Source organism: Mastigoproctus giganteus, chromosome 13 (genome assembly GCF_048544385.1).
Source record: "Mastigoproctus giganteus isolate SK-2022 chromosome 13, ASM4854438v1, whole genome shotgun sequence".
NCBI lineage: Eukaryota > Metazoa > Arthropoda > Arachnida > Uropygi > Thelyphonidae > Mastigoproctus > Mastigoproctus giganteus.
Window position 1 is genome coordinate 134,768,593 of NC_143587.1, and position 22,066 is coordinate 134,790,658.

Here is a 22,066-nt window from a genome sequence, read left to right on the forward strand (position 1 = left end):
TTCCAGAACAAACCGCTTTCGTCAACATTGAACACCAAATTTGGTGGAAAATTTTCACGTTCAATTATTTTGTTTAGTTTTTCTGGAAACTTCTCCTGTTAATTTTACACTATGAATCCTGGCCCGTTTTTTAAATTTCTCGAGCCAACCACGAGAAGCCCCAAAGGTTTCCGTAATTTCTTCAGTTTGTTTAGATTTCAGGTGATTAAACTGGAATATTTTTTTTATGTTAAATGGGGCTTGAAATTGCGGACTTCGTTATATCGAAGCTTCGTTATCAGAGGTAACGTTAACCGAGGTATGCCTGTATATATATATATATGTTTCTAATTGTTCGAATTTTTGATTGTTACCTATTATTGGTGGTTTTTACATATAGGCATTAGTGTTCATACAATTCTGGTCATTAAGCTAGCCTTATTTAGATCATCTTAAATCTGCATGGCCTATACATATTAGGTTTAGAATAACAAAAGAAAGATTAAAATACAAAAGAATACATAGTAATATTAATATATAAACCAACATTATATATATATTTATTTATTATTATTTTTTTTGTATTAATTTGTCTAAATCTATGTTATATCTATAAGCAGTCCTGGCTATATAGCTAATGGGAGGCGAAGTTAGGAAAGTACTTAGGATAGCAAAAGACACTCCTGCACTCGTATTGCACTAATAGCTCAGTGTGTTGAAGATTTTTAGGGGAAGGACAGTGAAAAGAATATGATTGAAGAAAATGACAGTTTGTGCTCATGTAATCCGTGGGCACAAGTTCCCATCCATATTAGTAATGGCCCTGGATTGGGTAGGTTATTGCAATTTGGACGGAGATGTCTTTGTATCTCTGTATATCTGAAATGTTATGTTAATGTCTATCCTAATGCTTAAATAAACCCTAAAGCTATTAACTATTAAAATTACACATATGAACCAATTAACATTAAAAACTCAAAATTAAAAATTAGAAGGTAACTGGCAGATATGTGTGAAACGTTTCGATAGTCTCCTGTACATATAATTTTGTGTTGGGGCCAAAAGTTTTTAAAAGAAAAGAATTTATCTAATGTACAGGAAACTGTGGCATCTACGTTAGGCTACCTATACTTTTAAACTGTTGACAATTGCTGTTAGTTAGAAATTAATTAACAATAAAAAAAAAGTATATAAAGTTACTGCTAGGACTTACCGACCCACACATGGCAACCAGAATCAAAAAGTGAGAATGATTGCGTTGAGTTTGCCACCCACGTCGTGGGCATAGGTGGCGGCCTCTTATGGTCCAAGACAAACCGATGTGCTGTAGGCAAACTACTGTAATGCCCACGTAAGAGGTCGCCGCCTATGCCCACGACTTGGGCGGCAAACTCAAACAATCATTCTCACTTTTTGGTTCTGGCTGCCACATGCAGGTCTGTAAGTCCTAGCAGCAACTTTATATATAACTTTCTTTTTCTTTTTTTTTTTTTTTATTGTTAATTAATTTCTAACTAGCAGCAGTTGTCAACAGCTTGAAAGTATAGGTAACCTAACATAGATCCCACAGTAGATTAGATAAATTCTTTTCTTTTAAAAACTTTTGGCCCCAACACAAAATTATATATACAGGAGACTATTGAAACGGTATGGCATCCTGAAGAGATACCGTTTCACATACATTTGCCAGTTACCTTCTAATTTTTAATTTTGAGTTTTTAATGTTAGTTGGTTCATATGTGTAATTTTAATAGTTAATAACTTTAGGGTTTATTTAAGCATTAGGGTAGACATTAACATAACATTTCGGATATACAGAGATACAAAGACATCTCCTTCCAAATTGCAATAACCTACCCAATCCAGGGCCGTTACTAATACGGACGGGAACTTGTGCCCCCAGATTACCTGAGCACCAACTGTTATTTTCTTTAATCATATACTTTTCACTGTCCTTCCCCTAAAATTCTTCAAAACTTTGAGCTATTAATGCAATATGAGGGCAGGAGTGTCTATTGCTATCCTAAGTACTTTCCTAACTTCGCCTCCCATATCAGGGAGGCGAAGATGGCCAGACATAGACTGCTTGTGGAAACAATATACATTTAGACAAATTAATACAAAATATATACTTACTAGCTCTATCTTTGCAGCCAGTTGCAAGATAGACAAGTAGTTTCGAATAAATGTTTTAAAAAAATTACTTCACAAAATAATCCATTTGAATATATATATATACACAGTGGATCCCCACTTTACAATTGGTTCACTGTATTATCAAATCACTTTACTATGGACTCTCCATTCACTATGTGGTAAGTGCCAGTCATTGTGATCACATCTGTGATTGAATTTTAATTCTATTAAATGACAATTCTGATAAGGGAAAATAGAAGGAATATTATCCACAGATTATAAAAGTAATGATATAAAGCTTAAATTTATGCTTTATTACCTTGCCAATTAACAAAATTAAACAATATGTAAAAATCGGAAGAATATTTTCCATAGGTTAGCAAAATAAAAATAAATTTACGCTTACATACATATCTCAATTAGTATTGTAATATGTACATGCTAACTAATTGATATTTCTGTTCACTGACATTTTTTTGTTGTTATAAAATTTAAAACAGCAAAAAACATAAGCAGTCAATAGTGAAGAACACGGCATGCATAAAATTGCAACTAACACAATACGCGCAATTGAGATACGGAGTAACAAGTTTATGAAAATTAAAATACAGGAATGAAGAGAAGATTCTGAAATTTTATTTATGTTTTTTATATGATTGAAGATTCCATGGAAGAGGAAACACATTTCACAATAATAACATAAAAACGGACAGAATTTCAGCTACTATCAGTACCCTCGCAAATGCAATAAGATCGAGTTTATTGCCCATTTATAACAGATTGCACTAACAGAAAAGCCCAATAAACTGGAAAGTGCAAATGTTTTATGGCCATGATCTCCAGAAATATCACAAAGGCATTCAAAATTGATTCTTATAACCAAACATATGATAACGATGAAACTGTAATGCATTTTAATGATTTAAATTGGTTTTCTGAAATTTGATTCATGAAGTGGCTGATTCTGCTAACCAGTGACCATGTAAAGAGGCGTCTACTTATTTCACTTTACATTAGGCTTGGCTTATGATTGTCTCCGACTGGACCACATGTCCTTCCTCTCAGCCAATAGCAGCCTTTGTAAACGTGTTGAACACATGTTTTGTGATTTTTTTGTGTTGTGCTTTAATCAATATATTAGTTTTAACCAATTTTTTTTATTCGGTATCTACAATTTCCATTCTAAAAATCACCTTTTACAGAAATAAATAGACTAGTTATATAGCGAAAATTTCAATTTCCAAGGTCTTGGAATGAATTACCAAAAAACAGTGTGTTATTGGATTCAAATTATGATATTTTCATGATACGATGGTGTCTCTGGAACGGATTAATATTGTAAAGTGGAGGTCCATTGTATATATCTCCGAGCCCGTCACCACCAAATACGGAGGATGTGGAAAGGTCAGGGAATGAGTACCGCACATTCCCACAGCAATATGGCCTTAGTTGCTAATGCTTCTAAAAAACAAACAAAGAAATGTATATATCTCCATTACTTCAATATCAGATCTATTTTCATAATTATTAAAGAATTGATGTAATCTCCTTGAAATACTCTCCCCTGAACTTTACATACTTTTGCGACTGTCGTACCCATGCATTAAGTGCTTCTTGCAAGCCATTTTTTGAAAGACTGTGAAGTACTTCTGTTGTGGCTCTGCGAGCATTGCTGTCAGATGCGAAATGCTTACCTTTCAGCGCTTCTCAGATGTGAAAACAGGAAGAAATCACACAAGGCTAAGTCTGGTGAATAAGGGGAGTGTGACAGAACCTCAGCTCCTATTGCAGTGGTCACTGGCTGCACAATGTTAGATGTATGGGTCCTGGCATTGCCTTGATGGAGAAACCACTTCACACTGAAAAGTTCTTGTCATTTCTCACGAATGGTGTGGCAAGGTTTGACTCTGAAAACCTCAGTGTGCTTCCTTATTCATAGTTGTTCCACAAGACACAAAATGTGTAACAAGAATGCCTTTTATGTCAAAAACACAAGAACCATTTATTTGTCAGCTGAATGAGAAGCTTGAAATTTCTTAGGTCTTGGTGAATCAGAATACTTTCACTCACTTGACTGTTGTTTTGTCTCTGGATCATAGTGAAATATTAAAGTTTCATCACAAGTCACTATTTGATTTAAGAAGTTTTGACACTGTTTGAAGTGTTTCAAAGCAATCAATCATTTCTTTGCACAATTCTACTCTTTGCTGTTTTTGTTCTTGTGTCAAACTGTGTGGAATCCAGCAGACACAAATTTGTGACATTTTTAGGTGATCTTTCACAATATTTTGAGCACTACCACATGAAATGGACATTCTAACAGCTAATTCACGAAGTGTAATTTGCCTGTCTTCATCCAAGATTCCCTGGGCTTTTGCAATTTGTTCAGGAGTTGTTGAGGAGGAATTCTGACCAGGTCTTGGGTCATCTGCAACAGATTTATGGCCTTCACCGAATCATTTGTGCCATTTAAATATGGCCGTCCTACAAAGGCACTCAGTGCCATATGCTTCATTCATATCTTGAACTGTTTCCTATGAATTTAAGCCCCATCTGACACAATGAGTCGCATATCACTGTTCAGTCTATATGTCTGACATGATACTTGCTTCAAAACAGTCATTGGTGACATGCAGCTAAAAAAAAACTCTCTTCACACAACACTAGCTCAACAAGTACCAGCATGCGCACACAGTCTGCTCAGTAGCAATCAGAGAGCAACTCTGTGGCAGTTATGAAAAGTTTGTGTGGTGAACATAAAATCTTGCACCAGTCCACCAATTAAATGATTACCTCTCGTACAACAAATTATCTCAAGTCAGGTTTTAATTGTAATAAATAAGTAGCTCAAAAGTTATAATTTTTTTGTTTCAACTAAGAAATTTTATTTCAAGCAAGACTATAACTAATTTAAAACTCTATGAATGTAGTATTGGTTTTAGGTATCTATCAGTGTGGTGTAGTATTCCCAGCTTAAACTGAATTTAAATAAAATCACGCCTCAGACTAGAGCAGCAAAACAACGTATTCAAAGTAGCGGGAGTGCTACGAATCACGCCTTACGAAATGTGCTTCTTGTGCAATGTTTGCAGACTATCTGGAACAAGACATGATACAGCCAAAGGGGATGTCTTTGTGTGATTGGTGCAAAGAGTCAGAGGAAATTAAGCACAAACTGAGTGTTTATGTGAGCTTGAAGCATGGGGTGGATGCCCTCGAAAGAATTAAAATAGGGGCCCAACTCAATGCCAGAATGTACACTTGTGCATCAGGCAACAGAGTGGCAGTTCTCAAGGCAGAATTCATGGTCCCACAAGAGGTAATTATTGTTGGTGACTCTGTTAGGGAAATATATTGTGCAAAAAGGATATGCGGAATAGGATCAGAATGTGTTGGCTAGGGACAAAAGTAGATGAAATTGTACAACAGATATCATCTTTTAAGGACACAAAAGGTTATATTGTTGTGCATGTTGACATTAATGATATTAAGAGTAGGAGATCTGAGGACTTTCATAACAAGTACAGAACAAAGTAGAGAAAAAGTCATGAGTTATGATTAAATTTGAAGGTGTCTGCAATTCTGCCCACACTCAATAGGAGTGTGCTTCTTAACAAGAGAGACTGTTTTTACAGAATGGGATACACTTAAATAGAAGGGGGTGCAAGAATATTTACCAAAGCTATCAAGGTAGTGTTAGGTGGGTCAGAAAACTCTAAGCTTGGGGGGCGATACGCAGACTATTAGATTAACAATAGCTGCAGGCAGAGCTAGATGTGATTCTTGCATTGCTTCTAGTAGCATGCATCAGCCTGGAAAGCAATCAATCCAATTATATTAAGGGAGGCATCAGAAGAGGTAAGCAAATCCTTGTGGATTTCAAGGCCTGTTATGAGTCATCACAGAACAAGTAAATACATGGGCTATGTAACTAACAGTAAGAACATGTGCATGTGTACTTGCATGTAAACTAATGCTAGGAGCATAGTAAGTAAATTTAATGAATTTGAATTACTGGTTAAGTCATCAAATGCAAACGTAGGAATATCGGAGACATGGTGTCACTCAGACATAAGGGATGCATTATTTGAATATGAGAAGCATAATATCTATGAAAAGGACACGAGGTGGGGTTATGCTCTTGATTCAGAAACATTAATTCTAAGGCAGTACATCAAGTTGACTTGGGCATGTAGTGCAGTGCTGATTCAATTTGGCGTGACATAATCACTGGAAAAACAAAAATGAGAGAAGTGTTTTATATGCTTAATTATTATGCTGAGTGTAACAAAGAATTATATAGGGAAATACGGTGGGCGAGTAAATCAAAGCACCTTATATGGTGGATTTTAACTTTGCAGATATTAACTGGAACTTGTGGGCTAGTCGCTCACGCACTAGCAAGACTTGTGGATTTATTGGATGGCTTATTGGATTGGATGATTGGATACTGTGATGTGGTCACAAAGGAACTGGATGCAAAAAATAATTTTGATATCATATACTTGGATTTCAGGAAAGCTTTTGATACTGTTGCACATGGAAGACTACTGTACAAATTGGAGCCGTATGGCATTAAAGGCAAGCTGCTACAATGGATAAAAGGATAGTTGAGTGCGAGAAGACAGAGAAGGGTAATCATTGGACGCTGCTCTTCATGGACTAATGTTATTAGTGAAGTCCCCTGAGGTTCGATGTTGGGCCAATTGTTGTTTTGTATATTTATCAATGATATTGAAGGTATATCAAGCCTAATGTCAAAGTTTGCAGATAATACAAAGATTGGCAGGGTTGTTAATAACAGTAATGACAGTATGCAGCTGCAACAGGATCTGGAAACGTTGGGCAGATGGGTTGAGAAGTGGCAATTGAAGTTTAACATTGACAAATGCTGAAAAGTACTGCATATGGATAGCAGTAACCCAAGAGAAACATACAAATTGTGTGGTACTACACTCAGGGAAGTGGAGAGTGAAAAAGACCTGGGGGGGAGATATTTATGCAGTCAGATATGAAGTTTTCTGAGAAGTGCAGACAGGCTGGCAGAGTAGGTAATGGGATCTTGTCAATGATATACAGGAATTTTATGAGCAGGAATAAGGAGGTGATTATTCCCTTGTATAAGGCAACGGTCAGGCCACACCTTGAGTACTGCATACAGGTCTGGAAGTCTCATTTTAGGAAGGATGTAGAGTTGCTAGAACAAGTACAGAGAAGGGCAACAAGAGTGGTGAAGGGAACAAAGGAGTGCTTTTAGTAAGAAAGGCTGAAGTTCTGCAAATTGCAGCGTCTGGAGACTAGGAACATGTGAGACGATCTGATTGAGATGTATAAGGCCTTGAATGGGTTGAACAGGCTCAATGTTGATGGGATTCTTCCTCTTGCTCAGATTACAAACCAGAAGGGGCATAAACTGAAATTGAGGAAAGACAATTGTTGAATAGATGGGCAGAAATTTGCCTTTAGCCAGAGGGTGGTTGATTGCTGGAAAAAACTTCCATGTGTTGTTGTAGAAGTTGATAGATTAAATAAATTCAAGGAAGAACTGGACAAACTTTTGGAGTGATTGGATGGGTGAAATGGGAAGGTTTTTTTTTTTTTTTTTTTGGCTGATGCTGTATAAGTAGTAGTAGTGGCATGTGATTCAAGAAAGCAAATGTATGAGCTTATGCAGCATCAGCCAAAAAAAAAAAAAAAAAATCACACCATTCCCTCCAAATGCCTGTCCAGTTCCTCCTTAAATTTATTCAACCTATCAACTTCCACAACGACAGATGGAGGTTTGTTCCAGCAATTAACCATCTGCTGGCTAAAGGCAAATTTCTGCACATCTACTCTACATCTGTCCTATCTTAATTTGAATTTATGCCCCCTTAGGTTCGTAATCTGAACAAGTGGGAGGATCCCATCAGAATTCAGCATGCTCAACCCATTCAAGGCCTTATACACCCACCTCAATCAGATCACCGCACAGGTGCCTAGTCTCCAGCCACTGAAATTTGCAGAACTTAAGCTTCTCTTGATAAGAGGATCCCTTCATTCCCCTCACCAATCTTGTTGCCCTTCTCTGTACACACTCAAGTAAATCTACATCCTTCCTAAAATGAGGCCTCCAGACCTGTACGCAGTACTCAAGGCGTGGCCTAACCATTGCCTTATACAGAGGGATAATCACCTCCTTTTCCCTGCTAGCAAAATTCCTATATATCATTGACAAAACCCCATGACCTGCCCTGGCAGCCTGTCTGCATTGCTCAGAAAACTTGATATCTGCCTGCAGAATTACTCCCAGGTCTTTTTTCATTTTCTGCCACCTTAAGTGTAGTACCACACAGTTGGTACGATTCTCTGGGGTTACTTCTACCCGTATGCAGTATTTTGCATTTGTCAAGGTTAAACTTCAGTTGCCACTTCTTAGCCCATCTGCCCAAATTATCTAGATCCTGTTGCAGTAGCACACTGCCATTACTGTCATTAACAACCCTGCCAACCTTTGTATCATCTGCAAACTTCGACAATAAGCCTGATATACCTTCATCAATATCATTGATAAATATACAAAACAACAGTGGACCCAACACCGAACCCTGTGGGACTCCACTAATAACATTAGTCCAAGAAGAGCAGCACCCATTAATTACCACTATCTGTCTTCTCGCACTTAACCATCCTTTTATCCATTGTAGCAACTTACCTTTAATACCATTCTGCTCCAATTTGTACAATCTGCGCAACGTCTTCCATGCGCAACAGTGCCAAAAGCTTTCCTGAAATCCAAATATATGATATCAAAATTATTTTTTGCATCCAGTTCCTTTGTAACCACATCATAATATCCTATCAAATTTGTCATACAAGACTTTCTCTTAACAAACCCATGCTGTGTCTGAATTATTGCTGCAGTCTTGTCTAGATGATCCTGCAATGCATCTTTAACCAGAGACTCCATTATTTTACACGGAACAGAAGTTAAACTAACTGGTCTGTAATTACTCGTGTCACCCTTCAATCCCCCTTTGTGAATTGGGGATACATTTGCACATCTCCAGTCCGTGGGAACCTCCCCTGAGTCCAAGGATGCTCTCATAATTATGGCTAAGGGTTTGCTTAGTTGCTTTGCTGCCTCCTTTAATATAACTGGATAGATCCCATCAACCCCAGGTGCTTTTCGTACGTTTAACTTCTACAGTTTCTCTTTCACTTTGCTCTCAGTTATTACAAAATCATTAAGTATCCTGCTACAATTTGATAACCTTCTGCCATTTTCATACCTTAATAATTCCTCACGTGTGAATGTAGATGCAAAATACTCATCCAGTTTGTTTGCTATCTGAGCAGGATCATCAACAGTCGAACCATCGATGTCAAGTGGACCAATCAGATTCATCCCCTTCCTTTTAGAGTTTATATAAGTAAAGAAATCCTTGCTGTTTTTATTAGCATCTTTTCCCAAGGATTTCTCGTAATCTGCCTTCACCTGCCGAACCTCCTTTGTGACCTGATTACAGATTAACTTATATCTGCCATAGGCTTCTGAGTCGCTTGATAATTTATATGCATCCCATGCATTTTTCTTCTCTGTTACGAGTCTCATTAGTTCATTTGATAACCATTTAGGCCTAAACCTTGAACAATATTTCTTAATAGGTATGAAACTTTTAGTAGCATCCACGATTAATTCCTTGAATGCTTCCCACTTAGAATTTACTGTTGATAACATCGTCAGTTGATCCCACTGTACAGAATTTAAAAACTGTCGGAGACCACTGTACTCGCCTTTACGGAAGCAAAAACCCTTTCCTTTACCCCTGATGGTAATTAAATCTTTAAGTAAATCCCACGTCAGTACACTGTGATCACTGCCACCTAGTGGTTCTTTTATCTGCAAATTCCTAATACATGAATGATCACTGCTGATAACCAGATCAAGATTAATACTTTCTCTGGTTGCCTCTCGAACATGCTGCTGCAGAAAACAATCATCCAATAAATCCACAAAAGTCTGACTAGTGTGTTGAGTGCCCAACCCACAAGTTGCAGTCAATATCTGGGAAGTTAAAATCCCCCGTTATAAGACATTGCGGTTTACTAGCCCACTCTATTTCTCTGTACAATTGTTCATTGTACTCATTCGAGTCATTAGGCCTATAACACACTCCTACTCTTATTTTTGCTCTCGCAGTGCTTATGTCACACCAAACTGACTCAACAGTGCACTGTTCATCTATATCAACTGGATGCACTTCTTTTGATTTTATGTTTTTCTTAATTAACAGCATAACACCTCCTCCCTTCCTATCCTGTCTATCCTTTCTGTACACATTGTACTCCCCAAATTCCAGTTCGGCATTCCTTATATCAGTGTGACACCATGTCTCTGATATCCCAACAATATCCGCCTTTGATGTCTTGACCAACACTTCAAATTCATCAAATTTATTTACTATACTTCTAGAATTGGTATACATGCAAGTATACATGCACCTATTCTTATTCTTAGTTACTCTAACACATCCCATATACCCACCTGTTTCACGATGACTGTCATCCGTCCCTGAAACCCCCAACACCCCTCGCTCCAGGTCGCTACTTATTCTAATAGAAGTTGTGCAAGAATCACCTTCACTTCTGCCTACGGCTACTGTTAAACTATCAGTCCTTGTATCCCCCCCCAAGCTATCAGTTTTCCGACCCACCCAACACTGCCTCGATAGCATCAGCAAATATTCTTGCATCCTTTCTATTTAAGTGTATCCCATCCCTGTAGAAGCAGTCTCTCCTGTTAACAAGTACAGTCCAGGCTGAAAAAAATTCTATCCCTTGAGCCTTGCACAATCTTTCCAGGGCCGAACTCCCTCCTATCGTGTCTGGACAGAATTGCAGACACTTTCAAATTCAACCCTAATTCACGGATTTTTTTCATCAGTGACCTGTACTTGTTAAGTAATTCTGCCGGTCTCCTACACTTGATATCATTAGTGCCAACGTGTACAACCATATCACCTTTTGTGCCTTAAAAGATGATATCTGCTCTACAACGTCATCAACCTTTGCCCCTGGCAGACATACCCTGGTCCTGTTCCACCTACCCTTTTTACAAAGGATGTTTCCCGTTTCTCTCACAATAGAATCACCAACAACTACTAGTTCCTGAGGGACAAGTGCATTCTGCCTTGGGGGGTTGCCGCTGTGTTGCGTGATGACCAAGTGCGAGCTCTGGCGTTGATGTGTGCAGCTGAGAGCCTGATGGGACCCTCAATTTAGATCTTTCGAGGGCATCCACCCTGCCCTTCAAACTCTCATATAGGCCCATAACAATGCTGAGTTGTCGCCTGATTTCCTTACACCTTACATCACGCACCCCATGGCAATATCATGTTCCGTTCCAGATAGTTCGGCAAACATTTCACAAGTTGCACATTTTTTTAGGCTGTGATGCGTTGGGGAATCGCCCCCCCTCAGTTCTCCCCCGAGTCACAGCACTCCTGCCACTTTGTGCCCGTTGCTTTGCTGCTCTAGTTTGGGGCATGATACTTTAAATTAATAAAATCAATAAATTAAATTAATTAAATGTCAATACTACGCTATCTAATTGAAACAGTGAAGCGTATTACTGTTTCTATAATTATATGTTAGAGCTACCTCAATTAAAAATTTGAATTCCCTATCACTATATACAAAAACAATGCCTGCAATATTCGAACGAAATAACGGTTTTATATAGTATTACGTATATCTACAAAAACTGTTTATATAAATTAAAATAAAAATAACCAGCGTAATTAAAACTATAAGACTACGTATTAAGTACAATATAAAATAACAATTATGTAAATAAAAAGCAAACACTTATCATTTTTTTTTTTTGGAGCCTGTAACTCGCAGCTGTATTTTCTTCTTCTTCTTCTTGGTCCTTAGCTGGCAGCTGAGGGAGGTGGTTGGCCACGCAACCAGTATGCTGTTGTAGGTGCCGCAGGGTTTCGGACTTGCTCTGTGATGTTCTTCCATACTTTACAATCTATGGCGTCAGTCCTGGCCTGGTTAAGGTCGAGACGTCGGCTCTTCAAGTCATTTTCCACTTGCTTGGCCCACGTTTTCCTAGCGCGGTCCGTTGGATGCTCCATTGGGTGGGTCGTTGTCTCCAAAGGAGTGTGGATGGTATTCTGTTCGTGCCCATTCTACATACGTGGCCAAACCATCTAAGCCTTCGCTTCTGGATTTGTCGGCAATGGTTGGTTGCTGTTGGCATCTGGCACGGATGGTATCATTAGTGATGCGGGCACGAATGAGATGCCCAAAATCTGCCACAGGCATCGCATTTGGAATACCTCAAGTTTGTTTAAATCTAGCTTGAGACAAATCTATGTTTCTCATCCGTAAAGGAGAATGGGCAGGATCAAAGTCCGGAAGAGTCGGATTTTAGTCTTTGAGGAAATGTTGGTCCTCTTCCACAGACACCATTTGAGCGAGGCGAACGCAGTGGCCGCCTGTCCAATTCTGCTGTGGATTTCCATGGTGGATGCAACTTTCTTCTCCTGGACCAGCGACCCAAGGTATTTAAAGTCCTGCACTTGCTTGATCTGGACGCCTTCGAGATAGATGGTGGCTTGTGACCCATCTGTTGTCAGTGCCTTTGTCTTATCAGCATTGATCTTCAAACCGTATGGCCGGGCAATGCGGGCAATGTCGTAGAGGATGTCCATGGCTTCAGAGTCGTTACCAGCAAAGATAGCACTATCATCGGCAAACATCAGGTCAGTCACATAGTGATCCTTGTCATATTGTATGCCCCGTCTGTTTCTGAATGCTTGCCTCATAATGGCATCGACCACGATGTTGAAAAGCAACAGGGAGGCTACATCCCCTTGGCGGACTCCAGTTTGGATGGTAAATTTCTCAGATAAATCGTTCTGGATGCGCAACTGGCTGGTTAAACCATTGTATGCAGTTTGGAGGAGTGTGATGACTTTTCGAGGTACACGCTTGACCTCTAGTAGTTTCCATAAGGCAGGCCGATGGACACAGTCGAAAGCAGACTTAAAGTCAATGAAAACAATGACGGTTCGCTGTCCACACCGGATCCTCTCCTCCATCAGCTGACGGATGGCAAAGATTTGATCACAGCATCCTCGCCTGGGTCTAAATCCCGCCTGTTCTTCTCGACTGGTTTGCTCGCGATGTTTTTGCCGCCTTGACTGGATGGTCTTCATAAAGACCTTTCCAATGATGGAAAGGAGGCTGATGCCACGGTAGTTCTTGCAATCCCGGTTATCACCTTTCTTGTGGATCGGTACAATAATGGCTTTCCTCCATATTAGCGGAATTTGTTCAGTGCACCAGATGGTTTTGAGCAGTGAGTGTAGTCGGCGAAGCAGTACATGTCCCCCAGCTTTGATCGCTTCTGTGGTGACTTAGTCCACTCCTGGTGCCCTGCCATTCTTTAGGGATTGTATGGCTGCTTTCACTTCTTCTACTGTAAGCTCAACATCGACCATGGAGACTTCAGGGGGATCAATCGATAGTGCAGCTTCTGGCGGTCCCTGAGGTGGGTCGTGATTATACAATGCTTTGAAGAATTCACTCCACCGTTGCAAGCGTTCGGACGGTGATCGCACGAAGGTCCCATCAGCATTCTTGATGTTGTCACTAGTCAATTTGGTCTTTCCACTCAGACATCTGAGGGTGCGATAGAGAGTGCGGTACTCGTTCTTGGATGCCGCCACTTCAAGATCGTCTGCCACTTGATTCCAATATGCTTCTCTTTCCGCTGTCATCCTCTGTCGGACTTCTCAGTTTAGCTGCCGGTACCGTTCAAAGTCGACCAACTTTGCCTGCTTCCGTTTGTCCACGAGGTCGAGGCACTCGTCTGATATCCATGGTTGCGTTCGACGTCGGGCAGGTGGACATAGGGGCTTGGCACATTCCAGGATGGCATCAGAGATCTGCTTTTCTTCTTCATTTATATCCTCGGGCACGGCTAGCGTCTCGAAGCGGTTGGATAGGGCGATCTGATATGCCCCTTTGTTGGCAGTATTCATTAGCTGCCTCCAGTCCAGCTTGGCTGACCGAGATGACCTTTTTGCATGCCGTAATTTGAGCTGCACCTTAGCCCGGATGAGGTAGTGATCAGATCCGCAATCAGGTCCCCTCATGGCACGAACGTCCATGAGTGATGAGTGAAATCGGGCGTTGATCAGAATGTAGTCCAGGATTGCTGAGTCCTTGCCAGATGGATTTCACCATGTAAGTTGATGTTTTTGAGGGTGCTGGAACTGACTGTTTCCGATGATCAGGTTGTTAGATGCGGCAAAGGACAACAAACGTAGTCCATTGTCATTGATCTTCCCATGGCCAAACTTGCCCATTGTTGTTTCCCAACCAGATCTGTCCACGCCAATGTGGGCAATAAAGTCCCCTGCGAGGATGATCACTTCTGTCTGTGGAATTGAATCCAGTGTATGTTGGAGCTGGTTGTAGAAGTCATTCTTGGTCGGGTCCAGGCTAGTCTCAGTTGGTGCATAGGTGGAGATAATATGGGTCTTGATGGTGCCCTTGACAGTAAGGACTGCCCTGCCAGGCGGTCCGATATTGGTTGGAAAGCGATCACACTACTGGTGGCCTGAACATCGACCATAAAGCCCACTCCTGCTTCTCGTTTCTCACCATCAGATTAGAATAGCATAACCGCGTCGTTAGGTGCTGGTGGTTGGATGATCATCGTTCCAGACCCGGTGAGTCTTAATTCGGATAATGCCGCGATTGATACCTTGCACCTAAGTAGTTCTTGGGCAATGATTTCCTTTTGTCCAACGTGGTGCCCCGTTCGTACATTCCATTCGCCAATGTTAATTGCCCTTTTCGGAGATTGAAGAAAATATATGAGTGTGCTACCTCCTTTATTAGACTAGACAAGACAGTAGGAAATTTAAAATTGAGAAAGGAGTTCGACAAGGAGACACAATATCTCCGAAGCTGTTTACTGCTGCCCTTGAGGAAGCTTTCTGAAGATTAAACTGGTCGCAGAAAGGAAACCATTTACGATTTGCGGATGACATTGTAGTCATAAGCCACGATCCCAAAGAATTAGAGGAAAATCTTAATCAGTGCAGAGTTAGTAAGGATTTTGGACTAAAGATGAATATGGCTAAAACAAAAGTAATGATGAACAAGTATGCCACAGAAAGGGAAATAATGATTGAAGGAGCAGTAATTGAAAAGTTGGAGTCATATACTTATCTGGGACAAGTTATTAGCTGTAATAATGATAAATGGCTGGAAGTCAAGAGAAGAATAAATTTTGGATGGATAGCATTCAGGAAATATAGTCACATACTGAAGAGCAATATCCCAGTTTGTCTGAAACGTAAAATAATGAACCAATGTATACTCCCCACCATGACTTATGGAAGTGAAACTTGGGCACTCACCAAAAAAAATGGAAGAGAAGCTGAGAACTACACAGCGAAGAATGGAACGAATTGTATTGGAATCAGACTGTTAGATAAGAAGAGAAACACATGGATTAGGCAGCAAACTGAAGTAAAGGACATTCTTATCAAAACTAAAGAACTAAAATGGTCTTGGGCAGGACACATAGCTCGAAAACATGATGACAGATGGACTAAGAAAATAACAGAATGGTATCCAAGAGGAGCTAGAAGAAAACCTGGAAGACAAAGGCGGAGATGGATAGATGAAATTCATGAGTTTGTGGGTAGTAAATGGATGGCCAGTGCTCAAAACAGAAGGAACTGGAAAGTTGCTGGAGAGGCCTTCATCCTGCAGTGGATTGAAAATGGCTGATGATGATGATGATCCTACATCTGTCTTTCCTCAATTTGGATTTATGCCCTCTCAGGTGATTATTCTGAGCAAGAGGAAAAATCCCATCAGCATTGAGCATGCTCAAACCATTCAAGGCTTTATACACCTCTATCAGATCACCTCGCTGGTACCTAGTCTCCAGACACTGTAATTTGCAAAACTTAAGCCTTTCTTTGTAAGAGTACCCCTTTGTTCCATTCACTAATCTTGTTGCCCTTCTCTGTACTCGTTCCAGCAGCTCTACATCCTTCTTGAAATGAGGCCTCCAGACCTGTATACAGTACTCAAGTTCATCAAAATCTATCAGGGAGCTAAATGATTTTTTGATAACTATGAGGAAAGAGGAAGGAATTATTGAAATTAAACTTAAAAAAGCACCTGGGGTGGGTGAGATCTATCCAATTATATTAAAGGGGGCAGCAGAAGCTATGAGAGCCACTTTCGACTTAGGGGAGCTCCTTGTGAACTGAAGATGTACAAAGTATCCCCAATTCATAAAGTGGGATCAAACGGTGACATGAGCAAATAGGTGCCTCCATAGCCAGGTGGGAAGGAGCAGCAGTGCGTAACACACGCTTCTTGATTAGACCGGGGTTCGAGCCGTCACCACCAAATACGGAGGTGCGGAAAGGTCAGGGAATGACCACCACATAACCGGAGCAATATGGCCTTAGTTGCTAATGCTCCTAAAAAAAAAACCAAATAACAAATAATAATAACATGAGCAAATACCGACCTCTCAGCTTAACTTCTGCTCCAGAGAAAATAATGTGGATTCACTGGTTAAAGATTAATTTAAGAAGTCATGTAGGATCATCTAGACAAGACTGCAGTTATACTTAGATTATTATAGATTTCATGTGCTTTTTTTTACTAAGAACAAAACCCCTTCCCCTCCTATATACTGTCTGTCCTTTCTGTATACATTGTACTGCCCATATTGAAATTCTGCATCCCTTATATCTGAGTGACATCACATCTCTCAAATCCCATACCAACCCTTATATCTGAGTTTCACCATGTTTCTGAAATCCCAGCAAATGTCTGCATTTAATATCTTGACCAGCACTTCAAATGTATAGAGATTGGTTAACATGGTAACCTGATAAACTTCATACTGTAGAATTATTTTCTATTTTCAAATTTTTTGAACTAATGTACTGCAGTTCTTTGTGCAATCATGGATCCCTTTCTTCTACAGTGAAGAAAGTAGTGATAGTCTGTCTCTATTTTTTCATATTCCTTCATATGCAGATTAGATTTTTTATATTCACTTGTGTAAATAGTTTAAAAATTTCTTAAGGAATGCTGGGCTCACCATCATAGATGAAACTTGAAACCGAAGCAAGTAGTGCTGAATTTTCACCAAAATACCACATGTAATGTCCACCTACATTGATATGACTTGTGTAATTAGTTTTTGTGCATTTTCACTCTATTTATTAGATAAATAATGACATCTGAGATGAGTAATCTTGAATGTTAAAGAAATCATTAACAACTTGGAGGTGGGGAAACAAGAATAATTTCTTGTTTCCCACCTCCAAGTCTATTTATTTTACATATATAATTAGTGTAAATTTTAACTGCTTTAGTAAATCCTGTCTTAGGATCATGATCCAGCATCCACAGCAGGACAAGTAGTTGATGTACATCCCTCTGGTAAAGTGGAAGTATCATGGGTTAATGGAAAAACTTCTCTTTGCTATCCACAGGAACTTTACAGAGTTGGAGAGTATGTAAGTAATTCAGTATGTAACTAATGTCAGCATTCTTGAGTGTGCTATGTTTGATATCATTCATGCTATTTTAATATTGATTTTATACTTAATTCTTCATTCATTGAGTCATTATGCTGCTTATATAGATACTGTTAAATCTTGTCTGGTAAAGACTAGAATTCAACATCTGTCTTTTGATGAGTTTAGGATGCTGCTGCTGTTTGCTTTCTCTCAGTTTTAGCTGGTTTTACATTTTTGCCAAATCCTTCTTTAAAGCACATGTATATGTGATTTGAATAAGGGTTTAGCATAAACTTAAAAACTAGTTATATATGTTAAGTGTAAGGAAACTACTGATTTTCAAATTCTTTTGTTATTACTGCCAAAAGAAGTTCACCTTTGAATCATGGGAATAAATTCTACAAGGAAGAATGGTTGTATCATAGGTGAAATACTTATTTCAAATTTTCATCTTCTGCTACTTGCTGTATTTGATAATATTGCTGCCATTTTAATAACTGATTTTTTACATATTTCTTCATTCATTAATTTAAATCTGCTACATTGGTCTGATGATACTGAGGTAGCATTATATAGGAAAACCTTGTTAATTCAGTCAAAGAGAAATCTTGAATAATCCAAAGTTAACAATCCAAGCCAACAGAATCTTTTTTTTTTTTTTTTTTTTTTTTTCGGGCATTTAATACATTTATTTCATAATGCTCTTTAGTTTTTAATTTAAAGACAATATTCAGTTCTACAAATATATTCTTAAAAAATTCAAAAACAGTAACCAATAATTAATGCTTAATTGAGTATGTTGGAAAGTGTTTATAAATTAGTTCTGTTGAGAGATGAACCGTAAAGATATATATATGCTGCTTTTGTGTTTATACCCCTTTTATATCATTTTCTTTTTAGCAAAAGATGAGTGAGATGTCAAAGCAATGTTAGCCATTGAAAAATAATAAAAAATCACATATTGATAGTGCTGGTCATACTGTTATCCCAAACTAAAATACAACTTGATACCCCAGAAAAGGACACCATTGATAAATTGGATGTAAAGTCAGACCCCTAGAATTCTTTTTGGGATCTATTTATTTAAAAAGCAGTACATTAGTAGAGAGGTTGGATGTCATCAATAGCAATAGTAAATTTAAAATGTAACTAAGCAGTACTCAGTCCACCTTACAAATGTGTTTTTTCTAAATTAATAAGAATAATTATGAGAATACCAAATAGGACTCCAAAATTAGCATATATAAGAGGATATATACAAGACTTGGATGGACAGAAAGTGAAAATGCATACAGTTAATGATTCCTTTTAAATATACTCATACAGTTGATACTTTATCAAGATTGTTGTAGCACAAATAATTATCAGAATACCAAATAAAAATCCAAAATTAATATGAATAAGCCTGTATGTGCAAGAGATACAAGAATAGAAAGCTAAAACATATACAGTTGTGGTTGATAAAACTGGCACAAGATTTTTACTTCCACTATTATATCAGCTGATGTAGTTAATTTTTATTTGTAGATTTCAAAAATAATTTTAAAATTTCACATCGTATTACAGTTTCTATGTATACAGCTTTTTGTGTTTACCCATAATGTGTATATTTCTTACTATAATTTAGGGAAGTAGATATGGCACCAATTCGTTGTATTACTTGCAAATAATAATGTTTGCATATGCTAATAGATGGCAGGCATTAGCATTAGTAGAGGCATACAATGCAAGAAAGCAAACTTATACAGCATCAGCCAAAAAAAAACCCCTTCCCATTTCACCCATCTATTCACTCCAAATGTTTGTGTAGTTCTGCCTTAAATTTATTTAAGCTGTCGACTTCTACAACAGATGGAAGTTTATTCCGGCAATCAACCATCAACTGGCTAAAGACAAATTTCTGCACATCTATTCTACAACTATCTTTCCTTAATTTCAATTTATGTCGGCTCAAGTGATTAATCTGCGGAAAAATCCCAACAGCATTGAGCTTGCTCAAACCATTCAAGGCCTTATACACCTCGATCAGATCACCTTGCAGATGCCTAGTCTCCAGACACTGTAATTTGGAAAACTTAAGCCTTTCTTCATAAAACCAACATTTTTTTCCATTCGCTAATCTTGTTGCCCTTCTCTGTACTCATTCCAGCAGATCTACATTCTTCCTAAAATGAGGCCTCCAGACCTGTATACGGTACCCAAGGTGTGGCCTGACCATTGCCTTATACAAGGGGATAATCACCTCCTTATCCCTGCTTGAAAAATTTCTGTATATCATTGACAAGACACCATGAACTACTCTTCCAGACCGTCTGCACTGCTCAGAAAACTTCATCTGATTACACAATTACCCCCCAGGTCCTTTTCATTCTCTACCACTTTGAGTTTAGTACCACACAGTTGATACTTTACTCTGGGATTACTGCTTCCCATATGCTGTACTTTACATTTGTCAATGTTAAACTTCAGTTGCCACATCTCAGCATATCTGCACAACTTTTCTAGATCCTGCTGCAGTAGTATGCTGTCATTAGTGTCATTAACAACACTGCAAACTTAGACATTAAGCCTGAGAAAACAACAACGGACCCAACACTGAATCCTGAAGGACTCCATTAGTAAAAACATTAGTCCACGAAGAACAATGTCCATTGATTACCACTCTCTGTTGCCTCCCACTCTATCATCCCTTTATCCATAGCAGCAATTTGCCCTTAATGCCATACTGCTGCATATTGTACAATAGTCTTCCATGTGCAAAAATATGAAAAGCTTTCCTGAGATCCAAGTATATGATATCAGTATTATTTTTTGCATCCAGTTCCTTTGTGACCACATCATAGTATCCAATGAAATTGGTCAGACAAGACTTCCCCTTAATAAACCCATTCTGTCTTAACTATTACTGCTGTCTTCTCTATATGATCCTGCAGTGCTTCTTTAACCAGTGCCTCCATTAATTTCCCCAGAACAGAAGTTAAAATAACAGGTCTGGAATTATTTGTGTCACCCTCTGCTCTTCCTTTGTGAATTAGGATCACATTTGCACTCTCCAGTCTATGGGTACCATGGGTAAGTCCAAGGAAGGCCTAAACCGTGAACAATATTTCTTAGGTAGTATGAAAAGCCCAGTAGCATCCAATATTAATTCTTTGAATGCTTTCCATTTAGAATTTGTTGCTGGTAACATCATCAGTTGATCCCACTGTATAGAATTTAAAAACTGTCTCAGACCACTGTAGTCACCTTTACGAAAGCAAAAACCCTTCCCTCTACCCCTGATGGTAATTATCTGTTCGAGTAAATCCCACATCAGCACACTGTGATCACTGCCATCTAGTGGTTCTTTTACCTGCAGATTCTTAACGCATGAAGAATCACTACTGATAATCAGATCAAGAATATTATTCCCTCCGGTTGCTCCCGAACATGCTGCTATCAAAAACAATCATCCAATAAATGCATAAAAGCCTTGCTAGTGTATGAGTGATCAACCCACAAGTTCCAGTCAATATTTGGAAAATTAAAATCCACTATTATAAGACAATCTGATTTACTGGCCCACTTTATTTCCTAAAATGAGGCTTCCAGACCTGTATACAGTACCCAAGGTGTGGCCTGACCATTGTCTTATACAATAAAAAAGAAATATTTATGTGAAAATCAGTAGAATATACATGATAATCGGAATAATTAATATGTACTGTAATATGTACATACTAACTAGTTGACATTTCGGTTCACTGACATTTTCCTGGTGGGGGTTAAAATTTAAAACAGTAAAAAGATAAGCAATCATAACAAAGAACACGGCACACACACATTGCAAGTAACACAATATGCGCAAGTGAGAACGGAGTAACAAATTATGAAGCTTTAAAAATAGGAATGAAGAGGAGATTCTGAAAATTAATTTTTTTTATATGATTGAAGATTCCATGAAAGTGTAAACACATTTCACCATAATAACCCACAGAATTCCAGCTGTCGGTATTATCACAAATTCAATAAGATCTAGTTTACTATCTGTTTATGAGAGATTGCACTAACAGAAAAGCCCAATAAACAGGTGATTACTAATTGTTTTTATTGTTTTATGGTTGTGACTTCCAGAAATCCGACCGAACCACATGGTACCATCGGAGACAATCGTACGGTAATCTCCAGTGCTGCAGTCCCCTGCCCCAATTAAACGGCATGTTGTCCCAATTAAGCGAAGTAAACCCTGGCTATTTTCTTGATTGGGTTCTGTTTTTTAAGATTTGCCCCGATTAGCCGGTGGCCAAAATAACCGGAATCCACTGTATTTGCATCTCTTTTACACATAATAAAGACATGCTGATACCAGATCCCCAAAATCATGGATAAAGGAAGCAGTAATGAAT

General features: G+C 38.7%; 1 protein-coding gene across 2 annotated transcripts in view; it reads left to right on the forward strand.

Annotated features, from left to right (window-relative positions):
- The window catches only part of LOC150076458 ((E3-independent) E2 ubiquitin-conjugating enzyme UBE2O), a 758,089-nt gene that overhangs the window by 293,301 nt on the left and 442,722 nt on the right, over positions 1–22,066 (forward strand). For both annotated transcript variants that reach the window (XM_090387793.1, XM_090387794.1), the window contains exon 12: positions 17,550–17,678. In XM_090387793.1, coding sequence (XP_090243919.1) covers positions 17,550–17,678 — 129 coding nt within the window. The remainder of the gene's footprint in view (positions 1–17,549; positions 17,679–22,066) is intronic.